Genomic DNA, 15,609 nt, shown 5'->3' on the forward strand with positions numbered 1-15,609 from the left:
TCAGATCTGTTGCAAACCATATTGGTTGGTCCACTGTTGTGCTGGAGTTCTTAAGTACTAGAGAGAAGAAAAGATTCAAGATGACTCGCAGACCCACACAAAACCAGATCCATCAAACCTTGCTCTGCCCCCCTCCCTGATTAGCAAGCATTGTCAAAAATTATTTCAAAGAGAAGCAAAAAAAACATCACATATTTTCCTCTGCTTTCATCATCAGCTAAACATTTGTAGCAGGACCAAAAAAAAGATTACAGCTGCCAGTTTGAAGATGCTACAATTCGCTTTCAAATATAATTCTGATGTGAGCCAACCCACCCCACACACAAGAATAGTCCCTCAGCTTTTCACAATCATAACAAAACTGTACGACCCCCCCCCCAAAAAACCTCAGGGTTTTCCCAACCTAATGAATAGCAGAGATAACAAATGAGAGTTCTGCCAAGTTCTCTGCTCTGTATGTATCATATCAAAATACCCTCCCTTCTTTCTTGGAGCCAGGCTGAGGAACATCACCCAAGAGCTCTGAGGTTTTAAAAATAAAAGCTTGGTTTCTTGTTACCTAGTTTTTAGTCTAAATATACTATATTTTGTGCCAATGGGCTGCATGTACCATTTGGCTGCACAGTACATATTGGCAATTAATACATTCACAACACTTTGGAGATAACATTTTTACATTTGAGTCATTTAGATTGATTCAAATTAGACCCTAAACCAAAGGACATACCCACAAAACTGTACCAACATGAAATGTCTGCCTCTAAAAAACACATTATATTACTTTGAGGGACCCTCACATTGAGGAAGAAAAAGCAGGTCTCAAAAATATGTTGAACCATGTTGTTTTGTACAAAGAAAACGTCAAGATTGCCTCAATTCAGGCCAATGTTAGAGGGCCTTTTTACTGAATAATGTGTTTGTTTCCTTGTGTTTGTTTTTAATGTATTGTGTATATAGATATTTATAGTGTAATTGTTGTTTATTGAGGTGTTCATGCAGGGCTCATATGTGAAAGAGACAGTGGTTAAAAAAAAAAGATCCCATGCTGATCGTAATCTCCAACAACACCTTGTGCGTCTTTCAGAAATTGGATGCATATGACTGAATATATTGTAATTTCTACCTGTTCTTTCCATAGCTGCAGACATATGTGCCTATTTACTACATAGTGCACTACTTTATGGGTCCTGGTCAAAAGTAGTGCACTACTTTATGGGTCCTGGTCAAAAGTAGTGCACTACTTTATGGGTCCTGGTCAAAAGTAGTGCACTACTTTATGGGTCCTGGTCAAAAGTAGTGCACTTTATAGGGAATAGGGTGATATTTTGACCCATAATCACATCACCACCACAACATAAGTATGAAAGCTCAGAAAATAGTTTTACTAGTAAAATGCTGCACAAGCTCAGTAATTGGATGCTACTGTGTTTTCATGAACTGCTCCTGTACTGGTCTGAGATCGTTTATATATATTTTTGTCCGGTGCTATATTAGCTTGATTGTAGTTTACCATCCACAGTTTTTACAATGGGCCCAGTCTTATCTTCTTTAAGTAGTCTTATATCATATTTATATCTTATTCACATGATTGATTATTCATAGTGACAGTCACGTTGCGTCTAAGTAAAAGCTGCCCTTTTTTATTGCAAAGTTTACATTAAAAGTACTTTGGCATTCTAGATGATGTTCGTCAGAGTTTGAGCCTTGATTATTGAGCATCTTGAACATGAACAAGATTCCCTAGAAGGAAAGTGCACAACGAACATTCTACTTGCATATATCTGAATCAACCAATGTTACAATTCAGCTTAATTGTGATTGTATTCCGTCTGTTGTGTGAGAGAAAGACAGATGGATGAACTGATAAGAGAGCACGTGGGAGAGTAATTTAGGCACTTGAGTGACAAAAGGCATGTGAATGTAAGCGGGCAAGATGGCTAGTGTAAATGAGCCAATATAAAAGAGTCCATCTTGTCTCTACAATGGAGGAAGACCGGTTTAAATGTGTGAATGCGTTTGGGTCTTGTGTCCCTGGCAACCGCTTTGGTCCCGCCCACAAAGGGTAAAGAAAAAGGAATCTCTTGTTGAAATGCATTCATTTTAGTGTTAAATGGCTAAAAGTGTTTTTATTTTCATATAATAATGAATTCTATCTATATCTGAGTTGATGCCTGATGTGTGGGCGTCTATGTTGAATAAAAACAAAAACAAACGTTGACCACTAATTTCAAACTACGTATCAAAGCCAGTGAAATACTAGTAATTCAATACAACTGTATGAATGAAGGTGTGGTGTACCACTGTAAAAATATACGTTTGGTGGTTTTCTATCTAGTGTGAGTGGGAACACTACCACAGGCATTTGCATCTCCGTAATTTGAGATAAACAAAAAATGTATTTTGTCTCGTGACATGCATGTCATGTATACCTCGGTAACTCTAGCTACAGTAGCCTGAGGCAAGGCACAAGCAGTGTTGCTTTTAATCAGCAGAAATATTGTTGGAAAAAAACAACATTACTTTGTGTGCAATTCAAAGACCTGAGCCAGCTAGTTGTCATCGGTAACAAATCAGGTTTGAATAACCTACCGTAAACATTTATTTTACGGTCGGGACTGACTGCACCTCTGAAAGTGTACATGACTCAAGCTGCTCGTTTTGAACATGACCACTTTTAAGCAACCTAAAGCCATCAATCTATGTAACTATTTTACAATACAGGCATTATTTTGATAACCCAGCTAACTATATACATTGAGTGTACAAAACAATTGGAACACCTGCTCTTTCCATGACAGACTGACCAGGTAAATCCAGGTGAGAGCTACTGTATGATCCCTTATTGGATGTCACCTTCAATCAGTGGAGATGAAGGGGAGGAGATGGGTCAAAGAAGGATTTTTAAGCTTTGAGACAATTGATACATGAATTGTGTATGTGTGCCATTCAGAGGGCGAATGAGCAAGACAAAATATTTACGTGCCTTTGAACGGGTTATGGTAGTAGGTGCCAGGCGCACCGGTTTGAGTGTGTGAAGAACTGCAATGCTGCCTGGTTTGTCTCACTCAACAGTTTCCCGTGTGTATCAAGGATGGTCCAGCACCCAAAGGACCTACCAGCCAACTTGACACAACTGTTGTCATGTCTTGTCATATTATGTCTTGTTCCTGTTCTTTCTCTTCACTCTGTCTCCCTCTGCTGGTCGTATTAGGTTACCTTCTCTTTCTCTCCTCCTCCAGCTGTTCCTCATCTCCTCTAACTACCTCGTTCACTCTTTTCCCACCTGTTCCCTTTTTCCCTCTGATTAGGTCTCTATTTCTCTCTCTGTTCCTGCTTCTTTCTGTGTCAGATTCTCGTCTGAGTTTCTCATGCCAGAAACAAACTATCGTCTCGTTTGCTTCATCCTTGTCCTGTCGGAATCTGCCTGGCAAGTGCATCCTGTACTCAGCTAACTGTCTTATCGTTTGTACTGTGTCCAGTTCATCTGATGCTATGTGGGATGAGGTACCACTGTTCCTCTACGACCCGCGCCTACCCAGAGCGACCTGCAGCCTGTCGCCGCTAACCCAGCTATTCTCCTCTGCTGCTAAGAAGGGGGCTCTTTTGTAATTATCAGAAGGACTTTTTGTTTCATTTGTTGCCCTCTCTGCGGGTTGTCTATTTTTCCATTATCTACATCTGAAGAGGATCTATGTCTTCCCTGTGTTTACATTAAAGGACTCTGTTTTTGTTAAACCGCTTTTGGGTCCTCACTCAAGTGCATAACAACTGTAGGAAGCATTGGAGTCAACATGGGCCAGAATACCTGTGTAACTCTTTCGAAACCCGACGAATTGAGGCTGTTCTGAGGGCAAAATGGGGCGCAACGCAATATTAGGAAGGTGTTGCTAATGGTTTGTACGCTCAGTGTATGTAGTACAGAAGATAAGTTATTCAAGTCGAGGTTGGATATTAGTAGTGCTGTAGCAAAGGATTTATTATCCAACCATTTGTGAATTTATTAATAAGTTTAAAACCTTTAAAACCTTAATTCCAATCAAAAATGCATGTAAGTGAATGAGCTTTCCAACATTCTGAAGCTTTCTTTACCCTTAGTGGTCGTTGCTAAGGTTAACAATAGGCTTCATGTCATTGATGACACAAACCTGTCCTCCTCCAAAGCTGGCCATAAAAATGGACGACATATTCAGCTGGAAACAGTACAACTTGATCAATATTTTGCATGGTTCTTACTTTTTTAAGACAATGTTCCTCACCTATCTCTGAAGTTTTTCAGCTGATATGTTACCTTGTAATACCAGGATACAATCCAAAAAACATTAGCCTACATGTCTTAAGCCAAAAAAGGATTGATTGATCTCATTCAGTGTGCATTGGGCAAGCTACCTTTGGTGCAAAACAACATGGTTAAACCAATTTAAATTTTTAAAAATGCAGGCAGGTCTTAATGAAATAATAAGGGGGAATAAGAACAGAATATACAAATCAGCAAAAAGTCAACTCGACCTTAACGTCCATGTGCCAGGTTTTGAAGGTTGAGAAAAGAGAAGTTGAAGAGGTGCCTGTGTGCAAGAGCTGAATGTTGTGCAAAAGCCGAGTATGTCCTATTGTCCTGGATGGAAGATAAGGTGGCAAGGATTAAAAAGATGGGTCTCACACTTCATGCACATCACAAGATGGGTTCCCAATTTGATATATCCCTTATCCCCTTGTGTAGATCCACGATTACTTGATAGACGTAAGAAATATGGTATTGAGCCATATTGCCTTATCAGGAATTTACCAAATTGCTTACGACCCTTTCAGATCTAAGTTAGGGTCGACCTAAAATATTAGGCATTCTCACTGGCATGTCCGACTGACAGGTATATGCCCATATAAGCAATAAAGCACTGGGTCCATCTCATCTTCGGAGGAATTTTACATATTGCTAAACCGGCTCAGTAGCATGTCAGAGTGAATGACTCACCAGTTGAGGGGATCTAGGGCTCCTCCTGTTGGCAGCCTGTCTCCTTCAGCTCCCCCTCCACCTCGCAGTCTAGGTTGGCGGTGTGGAACTCGGCCACATACAGGTTCTTGTCGATGCTGCCAGGGATGGGCTTGATGTCGGTGACCAGCTGGTCCTCGATGGACTTCAGGTTGAAGCGGTCCTCAGAGGTGATCAGGTTGATGGCCAGGCCCAGGTGACCAAACCTCCCTGAGAGAGACAATACCACAGAGGGATGGAATGGACATGTTGCCAGGATACAAAACAGAGCATTCAGATATTAAAAGTTGATAAAAAGCATTGACATAATACCACAAGAAGCACATAAACAACACAAGAAAGTTCTATACCTGATCTTCCAATGCGATGCAGGTATGTCTCGGCGTTCTTGGGGAAGTCGAAGTTGATGACGACATTGACGGCTTGGATGTCAATACCTCTGGTGAACAGATCTGTTTCAAACAGTAAAATCAACTGTACTACATACCCAAGTAAAATCTGATAGTACCAGACAAAATATACAGAAACAATTCATATGGACACGCAGTGCTTTACATAAAGACGTGTCATTGGTAGCCCTGGTGCTCCCAACTTATAAAAGTTTAAGAGCACAACATAAAATTTAGGAGCACCAGAGCATCCATTGAACCCCCCCATTGAATGAACTGCTGCCATTTAATAATGGAACACTAGTGACTTTAATAATGTTTACATCCTGCTTTACTCATTTCATATGTATACACTGTATTCTATTTTAGTCAATGCCACTCAGACCTTGGTCGTCCTAATATACATGTTTTTCTTCATTCCATTCTTTTACTTTTAGATTTGTGTGTACTGTTGTGAATTGGTAGATACTACTGCGCTGTTTGGAGCTAGGAACACAAGCATTTAGTTAGATACTACTGTACTGATGGAATTAGGAACACAAGCATTTAGTTAGATACTACTGTACTGTTGGAGCTAGGAACACAAGCATTTAGTAAGATACTACTGCACTGTTTGAGCTAGGAACACAAGCTTTTAGTTAGATACTATTGTACTGTTGGAGCTAGGAACACAAGCATTTAGTTAGATAATACTGCACTGTTGGAGCTAGGAACACAAGCATTTAGTTAGATACTACTGTACTGATGGAATTAGGAACACAAGCATTTAGTTAGATACTACTGTACTGATGGAGCTAGGAACACAAGCATTTAGTTAGATACTACTGTACTGATGGAGCTAGGAACACAAGCATTTAGTTAGATACTACTGTACTGATGGAGCTAGGAACACAAGCATTTAGTTAGATACTACTGTACTGTTGGAGCTAGGAACACAAGCATTTTGCTACACCCACAATAACATCTGCTAAATATGTGTATGTGACCAATAAAATGTGATTTGATTTGTGACCCAAAAATGTCGACTTTTACTAATTTTAGCTTTTCATACTTTTCATATTGAAATCAAGAAGAAGAAAAAATAAGGAGAAATAAACATGTTTACCGTGCAATGTCACACGCATCCCTATCAATGAAGACTAGGTTTGGCCAAATTTTATTGCGGATTTTTTCAAATTGAAGCTGGTTCTGTAGGTATTCTAAGGATGATTATCAGGTTGCATAAACATGATTAGTGCATTCCCCTCACAATTTTGGCCTTCAAATTTGTTTACTAAACTAAATAAAGAGAATAGGTTGCTGCTGCTGTCTGGGAGGCAGGCTGCCCCTGACTGGGGAGAGAAACAGGGTTGCTTGAGCCTACTGCCTGAGGTTCAGAGAAACAGCCATGTCTAATTCTGTAGCCTACTAGAAACCAGATATTTTAATATTTATAATACTCAAAATTGAGCCGAATATGACTGTTACCAATTATCACTCGTTTTGAGAAATAGCTCTCACACACAAGATGCACATCTTGTCAATTAGCAATAGAAACTTTCTCCAATTGAAAAATAATCCTTTTCAATATAATTATTATTTGTGCTTGAAAGAATTTACCATGTTAAATTTGACTGCACAATTTTATTTGTTCCAAGTTAACAAACCCGCAAATATGTGGGCTAAGAAAAGAGGAGAGAGAGCGAAAGAGGAGATATTGCACATTTCAAGTCTTACGCAACTTTCTTTCCTTCACAAACCACGGCCTCTGAGGACCGGACCAAAGGCATAATTGGAGTTGAGGGGGGTTCAATCATAAAATAAGGTATCACTGTGTGGTGTAGGTTGAAAGCCATAGAAAGCCAGTAGCTGCCTGCGCTTTACGTTTATAAATAATTTCCAATCAATCAAACTCATCAAGGTATAATATTGAAGGGGCACATAACCCGCAAGTTATGTGCCTGGGTACGACCATGAAACTAATGAATATGTGATTGCTTTTTCTCTAGGGCACTCAGAAACAAAGGTAGTGTGAAGCCTAATCTTTACAAAAATTATTTGGTGGACTTTTCTTTCTAGGCGCACTGGTGCTCTCAAATTAATATTCCAGGTCGCACATATAATATTTAGAAGCACATTCGACCAAAATGGTTACACTTTAGAAACCTGTGGACACGTACCGGTGCAGACAAGATTTCTGCAGAGTCCATTTCTGAAGTCGTGGAACACACGATTTCTGTACTCCTGTGAGGATTAAAATAACACTGCATGAGAGCACTGAACACACAACCTCAGAAAAGCATCTCTTCTCATGGCTCCCATACATTGACTAGCACAAACTCATATTTTTTAAATTTTTAAATTTTTTTAATTTCACCTTTATTTAACCAGGTAGGCTAGTTGAGAACAAGTTCTCATTTACAACTGCGACCTGGCCAAGATAAAGCATAGCAGTGTGAACAGACAGCAACACAGAGTTACACATGGAGTAAACAATAAACAAGTCAATAACACAGTATATATATAAAAAAAGGAGTCTATATACATTGTGTGCAAAAGGCATAAGGAGGTAGGCGAATAGTTACAATTTTAGCAGATTAACACTGGAGTGATAAATAATCAGATGGTCATGTGCAGGTAGAGATACTCTGTCTGGTGTGCAAAAGAGCAGAAAAGTAAATAAATAAAAACAGTATGGGGATGAGGTAGGTAAATTGGGTGGACTATTTACCGATGGACTATGTACAGCTGCAGCAATCGGTTAGCTGCTCAGATAGCAGATGTTTAAAGTTGGTGAGGGAGATAAAAGTCTCCAACTTCAACGATTTTTGCAATTCGTTCCAGTCACAGGCAGCAGAGAACTGGAAGGAAAGGCGGCCAAATAAGGTGTTGGCTTTAGGGATGATCAGTGAGATACACCTGCTGAAGCACGTGCTACGGGTGAGTGTTGCCATCTTGACCAGTGAACTGAGATAAGGCGGAGCTTTACCTAGCATGGACTTGTAGATGACCTGGAGCCAGTGCGTCTGGCGCCTAATATGTAGCGAGGGCCAGCCGACTAGAGCATACAGGTCGCAGTGGTGGGGGGTATAAGGTGTTTTAGTGACAAAGCGGATGGCACTGTGATAAACTGCATCCAGTTTGCTGAGTAGAGTATTGGAAGTCTTTTTGTAGATGACATCGCCGAAGTCGAGGATCGGTAGGTTAGTCAGTTTTACTAGGGTAAGTTTGGCGGCGTGAGTGAAGGAGGATTTGTTGTGAAATAAAAAGCTGACTCTAGATTTGATTTTGGATTGCAGATGTTTGATATGAGTCTGGAAGGAGAGTTTACAGTCTAGCCAGACACCTAGGTACTTATAGATGTCCACATATTCTAGGTCGGAACCATCCAGGGTGGTGATGCTAGTCGGGCGTGCGGGTGCAGGCAGCGAACGGTTGAAAAGCATGCATTTGGTTTTACTAGCGTTTAAGAGCAGTTGGAGGCCACGGAAGGAGTGTTGTATGGCGTTGAAGCTCGTTTGGAGGTTAGATAGCACAGTGTCCAAGGAAGGGCCAGAAGTATACAGAATGGTGTTGTCTGCGTAGAGGTGGATCAGGGAATCACCCGCTGCAAGAGCAACATCATTGATATATACAGAGAAAAGAGTCGGCCCGAGAATTGAACCCTGTGGCACCCCCATAGAGACTGCCAGAGGACCAGACAACATGCCCTCCGATTTGACACACTGAACTCTGTCTGCAAAGTAGTTGGTGAACCAGGCAAGGCAGTCGCTACTGAGTCTGCCGATAAGAATATGGTGATTGACAGAGCCGAAAGCCTTGGCCATGTCGATGAAGATGGCTGCACAGTACTGTCTTTTATCGATGGCGGTTATGATATCTTTTAGTACCTTGAGCGTGGCTGAGGTGAACCCGTGACCGGCTCGGAAACCAGATTGCACAGCGGAGAAGGTACGGTGGGATTCGAGATGGTCAGTGATCTGTTTGTTGACTTGCCTTTGAAGACCTTAGATAGGCAGGGAAGGATGGATATAGGTCTGTAACAGTTTGGGTTCAGGGTGTCTCCCCCTTTGAAGAGGGGGATGACCGCGGCAGCTTTCCAGTTCTTGGGGATCTCAGCCGATATGAAAGAGAGGTTGAACAGGTTGGTAATAGGGGTTGCGACAATGGCGGGGGATAGTTTCAGAAATAGAGGGTCCAGATTGTCAAGCCCAGCTGATTTGTATGGGTCCAGGTTTTGCAGCTCTTTCAGAACATCTGCTATCTGGATTTGGGTAAAGGAGAAGCTGGGGAGGCTTGGGCGAGTAGCTGCGGGGGGCGTGGAGCTGTTGGCCGAGGTTGGAGTAGCCAGGAGGAAGGCATGGCCAGCCGTTGAGAAATGCTTGTTGAAGTGTTCGATTATCATGGATTTATCGGTCAGTGGGCAGCTGGGAGGAGGTGCTCTTGTTCTCCATGGACTTTACAGTGTCCCATAACTTTTTGGAGTTAGAGCTACAGGATGCAAATTTCTGCTTGAAAAAGCTGGCCTTTGCTTTCCCGACTGACTGCGTGTATTGGTTCCTGACTTCCCTGAACAGTTGCATATCGCGGGGACTTTTCGATGCTATTGCAGTCTGCCACAGAATGTTTTTGTGCTGGTCGAGGGCAGTCAGGTCTGGAGTGAACCAGGGGCTATATCTGTTCTTAGTTCTGCATTTTTTGAACGGAACATGCTTATCTAAGATGGTGAGGAAGTTACTTTTGAAGAATGACCAGGCATCCTCAACTGACGGGATGAGGTCAATGTCCTTCCAGGATACCCGGGCCAGGTCGATTAGAAAGGCCTGCTCGCAGAAGTGTTTTAGGGAGAGTTTGACAGTGATTAGGTGTGGTCGTTTGACTGTGGACCCGTAGCGGATACAGGCAATGAGGCAGTGATTGAGATCCTGATTGAAGACAGCGGAGGTGTATTTGGAGGGCCAGTAGGTCTCTATGAGGGTGCCCTTGTTTACAGATTTAGAGTTGTACCGGGTGGGTTACTTGATGATTTGTGTGAGATTGAGGGCATCTAGCTTAGATTATAGGACTGCCGGGGTGTTAAGCATATCCCAGTTTAGGTCAGCTAACAAAACAAACTCTGAAGCTAGATGGGGGGCGATCAATTCACAAACAATGTCCAGGGCACAGCTGGGAGCTGAGGGGGGTCGGTAGCAGGCGGCAACAGTGAGAGACTTATTTCTGGAGAGATTCATTTTTAAAATTAGAAGTTCGAACTGTTTGGGTATGGACCTGGAAAGTATGACATTACTTTGCAGGCTATCTCTGCAATAGACTGCAACTCCTCCCCCTTTGGCAGTTCTATCTTGACGGAAAATGTTATAGTTGGGTATGGAAATTGCGGAGGTTTTGGTGGCGTTCCTAAGCCAGGATTCAGACACAGCAAGGACATCAAGGTTGGCAGAGTGTGCTAAAGCAGTGAGTAAAACAAACTTAGGGAGGAGGCTTCTGATGTTGACATGCATGAAATCAAGGCTTTTTCGATCACAGAAGTCAACAAATGAGGGTGCCTGGGGATATGCAGGGCCTGGGTTTACCTCCACATCACCCGCGGAACAGAGGAGGAGTAGGATGAGGGTGCGGCTAAAGGCTATCAAAACTGGTCACCTAGAGCGTTGGGGACAAAGAATAAAAGGAGCAGATTTCTGGGCGTGGTAGAATATATTCAGGGCATAATGCGCAGACAGGGGTATGGTGGTGTGCGGGTACAGCGGAGGTAAGCCCAGGAACTGGGTGATGATAAGAGAGGTTGTGTCTCTGGACATGCTGGTTGTAATGGGTGAGGTCACCGCATGTGTGTGAGGTGGGACAAAGGAGGTATCAGAGGTATGAAGAGTGGAACTGGGGGGTCCATTGTAAACTAAAACAATGATAACTAACCTGAACAACAGTATACAAGGCATATTGACAATTGAGAGAGACATACAGCGAGGCATAAAGTAATGGCAGGTGTTGATTGGGAGAGCTAGCTAAAACAACAGCTAATCAGCTAACACAACAACAGCAGGTAAAATGGCGATGACTAGGCAGAGAGGGTCGGATTAACTACACACAGAGCCTGAGTTCGCGGCTAGGGCCGACAGATAAAAATAAATAAACAGAATGGAGTACCGTGATTAATGGACAGTCCAGCAAGCATCAGCTATGTAGCCAAGTGATCATAGTGTCCAGTGGGCAGCAGTAGATGGAACAGGGGAGCCGCCACTACGCTAGCGACACAGCGTTTAAAGTTAGTAGCCCCGGGCTAGTAGGAGCGTCTGCTCTGACGGAGGCCGGATGAAGGCACAGCGGATGGAGTATTCGTCGGCAGACCAGTCGTGGTGGTGCGCAGGGGCGCCGTGGCGACAGAGAATCCAAGCCAGATGGCGAAAGAGGTATTGTGGAATTTAGTTTGCTAGCCGGGAGATGTGCCTGGCTCACAGCTAACTGTTTCTAGCTTCGTGGCAGTGGCGTTAGCCACTATATCCAATCGGTAGCAGCGGTGATCCGGTGCCAAGGTCCAGAGTTTACAGCAAGGATCCGGTGGAGTTTTGGGCTCTAGCCGTGTATGAGTGGGGTTCGGGTGAACAGCTGAGTAGGCCGGGATGTGGGCCTCAGGGATAGCTTCGGTACTGGGTGCCACGGTGTGTGAAAGCTAGCTAGTGGTCCAGGGATTACGGCAGGAATCCGGCGTTGTTGTGGAGAGACAGTCCGATATTGGTAGACTAGCGAGTATTATCCAGGCTAAAAACAGGGCTGGTATCTGTGCAGAAGGTAAAAGCCGCTAGCAATGCCTAACAATGACTAAATAGCTTGTAGCTAATTAGCTGGTTAGCTTCTGGAGATTCTTGAATGTGTTCTAAAATTGAAAATAATAGCGATTCCGTATCACATTGGGTGAGGCAGGTTACTGGAAGGTATAATCGAATAAAAAATCGAAAACAGATTGAAAATAAATTGAGATATATATACAAAAAATATGAAAAATACAAGTACACGAGAGTACAAAACAAACACGTCTTCACTGCTACGCCATCTTGGAGACATAATCTCCTCTCTGGTCAGGTTTTTTCTTATAGGACAAATAACATGAATCTGAATCATCATTAAATCTGGTATGGTTTGTAGACCCACTAAATATGTTAATAATAATAATAATGGGTTGGAACCGGTCTTGGGAACAGAACCAAAAACTGGAAAATATTTTTTTCCAGGAATAGAATCAGAACCACGAACTAAAGTAATCTATACTGTTCCGGAACAGAATTGTTATTTTAAAACCAAGGGAACTGGTTAACAAAGTTATTTTAAGTTGCAGTCATTTTTTCCCAGTCCAACAAAAAGCAAAGCACTTATGCAAAGCCTTCACTCTGTCACTCAGAAACTTATTCCAGTGTCTGTCTGACAGAAAATCTTTGCCAGTGTGTAGGCAATCCTCTGTAGGTACAATTCTGTGGGCCTAATTATGATAATTGTCATAACAACAAGATTCACAGTGCTTCAAGCTAAGCCTTCTCCTGTATCGCCTCTCACTCTCTCCCCACCCGCCAAATGTCAGTCTCATCTCGCGCCTTACTCTAGTCTGTCCAATCCATGTAAATAGCTTGCCCGCTCCATAGCAAGCTGCTCTATCCGCACTGATTGGTGAAGTAATTAATGTCGAGCAACAATGCCTTCAGAAAGTATTCACATCCCTTGACTTTTTCCAAATGTTGTTGTGTTACAGCCTGAATTTAAAATGTATTAAATTGTGATTTTTTTTTCATCGCTGGCCTACACACAATACCCCATAGTATCAAAGTGGATTTTTTTTATATTTACAAATTCATTAAAATGAAAAGCTGAAATGTCTTGAGTCAATAAGTATTCAACACCTTTGTTATGGCAAGCCTAAATAAGTTCAGGAGTAAACATCTGCTTAACAAGTCACATAATAAGTTGCATGGACTCACTGTGTGTGCAATAATAGTGTTTAACATAATTTTTGAATGACTACCTCATCTCTGTACCCCACACATAAAAATTATCTGTAAGGTCCGCAAGAGATTGGTGGCACCATAATTTACATAAATACTTCAAAACACATGGCTTGATACCATTCCATTTGCCCCATTCCAGCCATTATTATGAGCCGTCCTCCCCTCAGCAGCCTCCACTGGTAAGGTCCCCCAGTCGAACAGTACATGTCAAACACAGATTCAACCAAAGAGCGAGGCACCTATTGGTAGATACATTTTTTGTTGTTGTTTAAAGCAGACATGGAATATTCTTTTGAGCATGGTGAAGTTATTAATTACACTTTGGATGGTGTATCAATACATCCTGTTACTACAAAGATACAGGCGTCCTTCCTAACTCTTTTGCTGGAAAGGAAGGAAACCGCTCAGGGATTTCACCACAGGGCCAATGGTGACTTTAAAACAGTTTAATGGCTGTGATAGGAGAAAACTGAGAATGGATCAATGATATTGTAGTTACTCCACAATACTAATCTAATTGACAGAGTAAAAGGGAAGCCTGTACAGAATATTCCAAAACATGCATCCTGTTTGCAACAAGGCACTAAAGTAATACTACAAAAAATGTGGCAAAGCAATTCCCTGTTTGTCCTGAATACAAAATGTTATGTTCGTGGAAAATCCAACGCAAACATTACTGAGTACCACTCTCCATATATTCAAGCATAGTGGTGGCTGGTTCATGTTATAGATAAGCTTGTAATCATTGAGGACTGGGGAGTTTCTCAGGATAAAAAGGAAATGGAATGGAGCTAAACACAGACAAAATCCTAAAGGAAAAGCTGGCTCAGTCTGCTTTCCAGACTGAGAGATTAATTCATATTTCAGCAGGGCAATAACCTAAAACACAAGGCCAAATTTACACTTGTGTTACTTACCAAGAAGACAGTGAATGTTCCTGTGGCCGAGTTACAGTTTTAACTTAAATCTGGTTGTCTAGCAATTGTTCAACAACCAAAAGCAATATACAATATGTCATGACTCTCTCTTTGGTGAGAATAAAAGGTGCCAGATCAGCTAGACAAACTCTCTTTCTCTCTTGGGGGAGTTGGCCCAGTTTTATGACTTAACTTCGTAAACTTTCTCTCTCTTGCACTGCAGTATGGAGAAGTTAAAAATCCCTTTGTTGTAACAGGGACAGACTTTGCCAAAACTTCAAACATCAAACAATGAACATTGGGACAATATATTTCAATATCCAAATGTTGGGAATTATGACAAATGTAATATAGAAATGAATGTCTATTTTGTGATGTCATTAAAATGGTCAGAAAGACTGTATAACATGCTAACTGTGACTCTGAAAGTGTACATGTCCTAGTGATCAGGTTTGCTTCTAAAATAAATGATTAAGTATAAGAATACTTTTGAAAAGATAGAAATGTGATTACCCTTTTCATATAAACCTGGGCCAAGTCGGTAACCACGCCCATGTGAGTACAGGCATCGTTTCAACATGACGGAACCGGCTTTCCGACCAGAGTGCTTAAGAGGACTCGCTGAAAAATGTACATATTAGACCAAAATGGTCTAAATGGTTTAAAACTATAAGACCAGAAAATGGTAAGACCCTCTGAAACTTTCAACGAGTGAAGGAAGACTAGACTACACATTCACAGCCTGCAGCTGTATATGTAAAATAGCCTAGGAAACTCGACCAAAGACGGGAGGCAAAGAACAGTTTCTCTCACCATCATGAGGTATCTATTCTAACAAACTTAGGGAAATACAGATCCCTCTCAACACTGTGTGGGACCTCTGATGTATCCATTCTAACAAACACTCCAGAACAAAAGAAGCATACAACTAAGAAGGGCATTGTGACCTCTGGGGGACAACCAGAGACTTAAATCGAAACACTTCCCATAGACGGATCGAATTCAACAGAGAGATGACAAAGACATCCACGCGTAAATATATACATCGCAATTATTTTAGAATGAGTATTCATATTCCCATGAGCATAGCTTCCACATATCTTTGTCTCTCCTACTCTTTATCTTTCCCCACCCCCTTTCCATTGTGTAACAAGCTGTCATATTGTGTTAGTCCACTAGGGACTTTTCATATGCATTAGGTTAGTAATCGATAACATATACCATGTGTGTTTATGTATTTCTGTGTGATTATTTAGTTGGTATTTATTTATTTTATTTTTTAAATTTGATTAGGATCCCCATTAGCTGTTGCAAAAGCGGCAGCTACTCTTCCTGGGGTCCAC

General features: G+C 41.7%; 1 protein-coding gene across 1 annotated transcript in view; it reads right to left on the reverse strand.

The window, feature by feature from the left end:
* Positions 1 to 375: 375 nt before the first annotated feature.
* LOC135552350 (probable ATP-dependent RNA helicase ddx6) overlaps positions 376 to 15,609 on the reverse strand; it is a 60,158-nt gene continuing 44,924 nt past the window's right edge. The window contains exons 11-14 of the mRNA XM_064983917.1: positions 7,536 to 7,599; positions 5,338 to 5,439; positions 4,970 to 5,197; positions 376 to 4,612 (exon numbers count right to left, since the gene is read on the reverse strand). Coding sequence (XP_064839989.1) covers positions 4,983 to 5,197; positions 5,338 to 5,439; positions 7,536 to 7,599 — 381 coding nt within the window. The 3' untranslated portion in view covers positions 376 to 4,612; positions 4,970 to 4,982. The remainder of the gene's footprint in view (positions 4,613 to 4,969; positions 5,198 to 5,337; positions 5,440 to 7,535; positions 7,600 to 15,609) is intronic.

Source organism: Oncorhynchus masou, chromosome 13 (assembly GCF_036934945.1).
Source record: "Oncorhynchus masou masou isolate Uvic2021 chromosome 13, UVic_Omas_1.1, whole genome shotgun sequence".
Classification (NCBI taxonomy): Eukaryota; Metazoa; Chordata; class Actinopteri; order Salmoniformes; family Salmonidae; genus Oncorhynchus; species Oncorhynchus masou.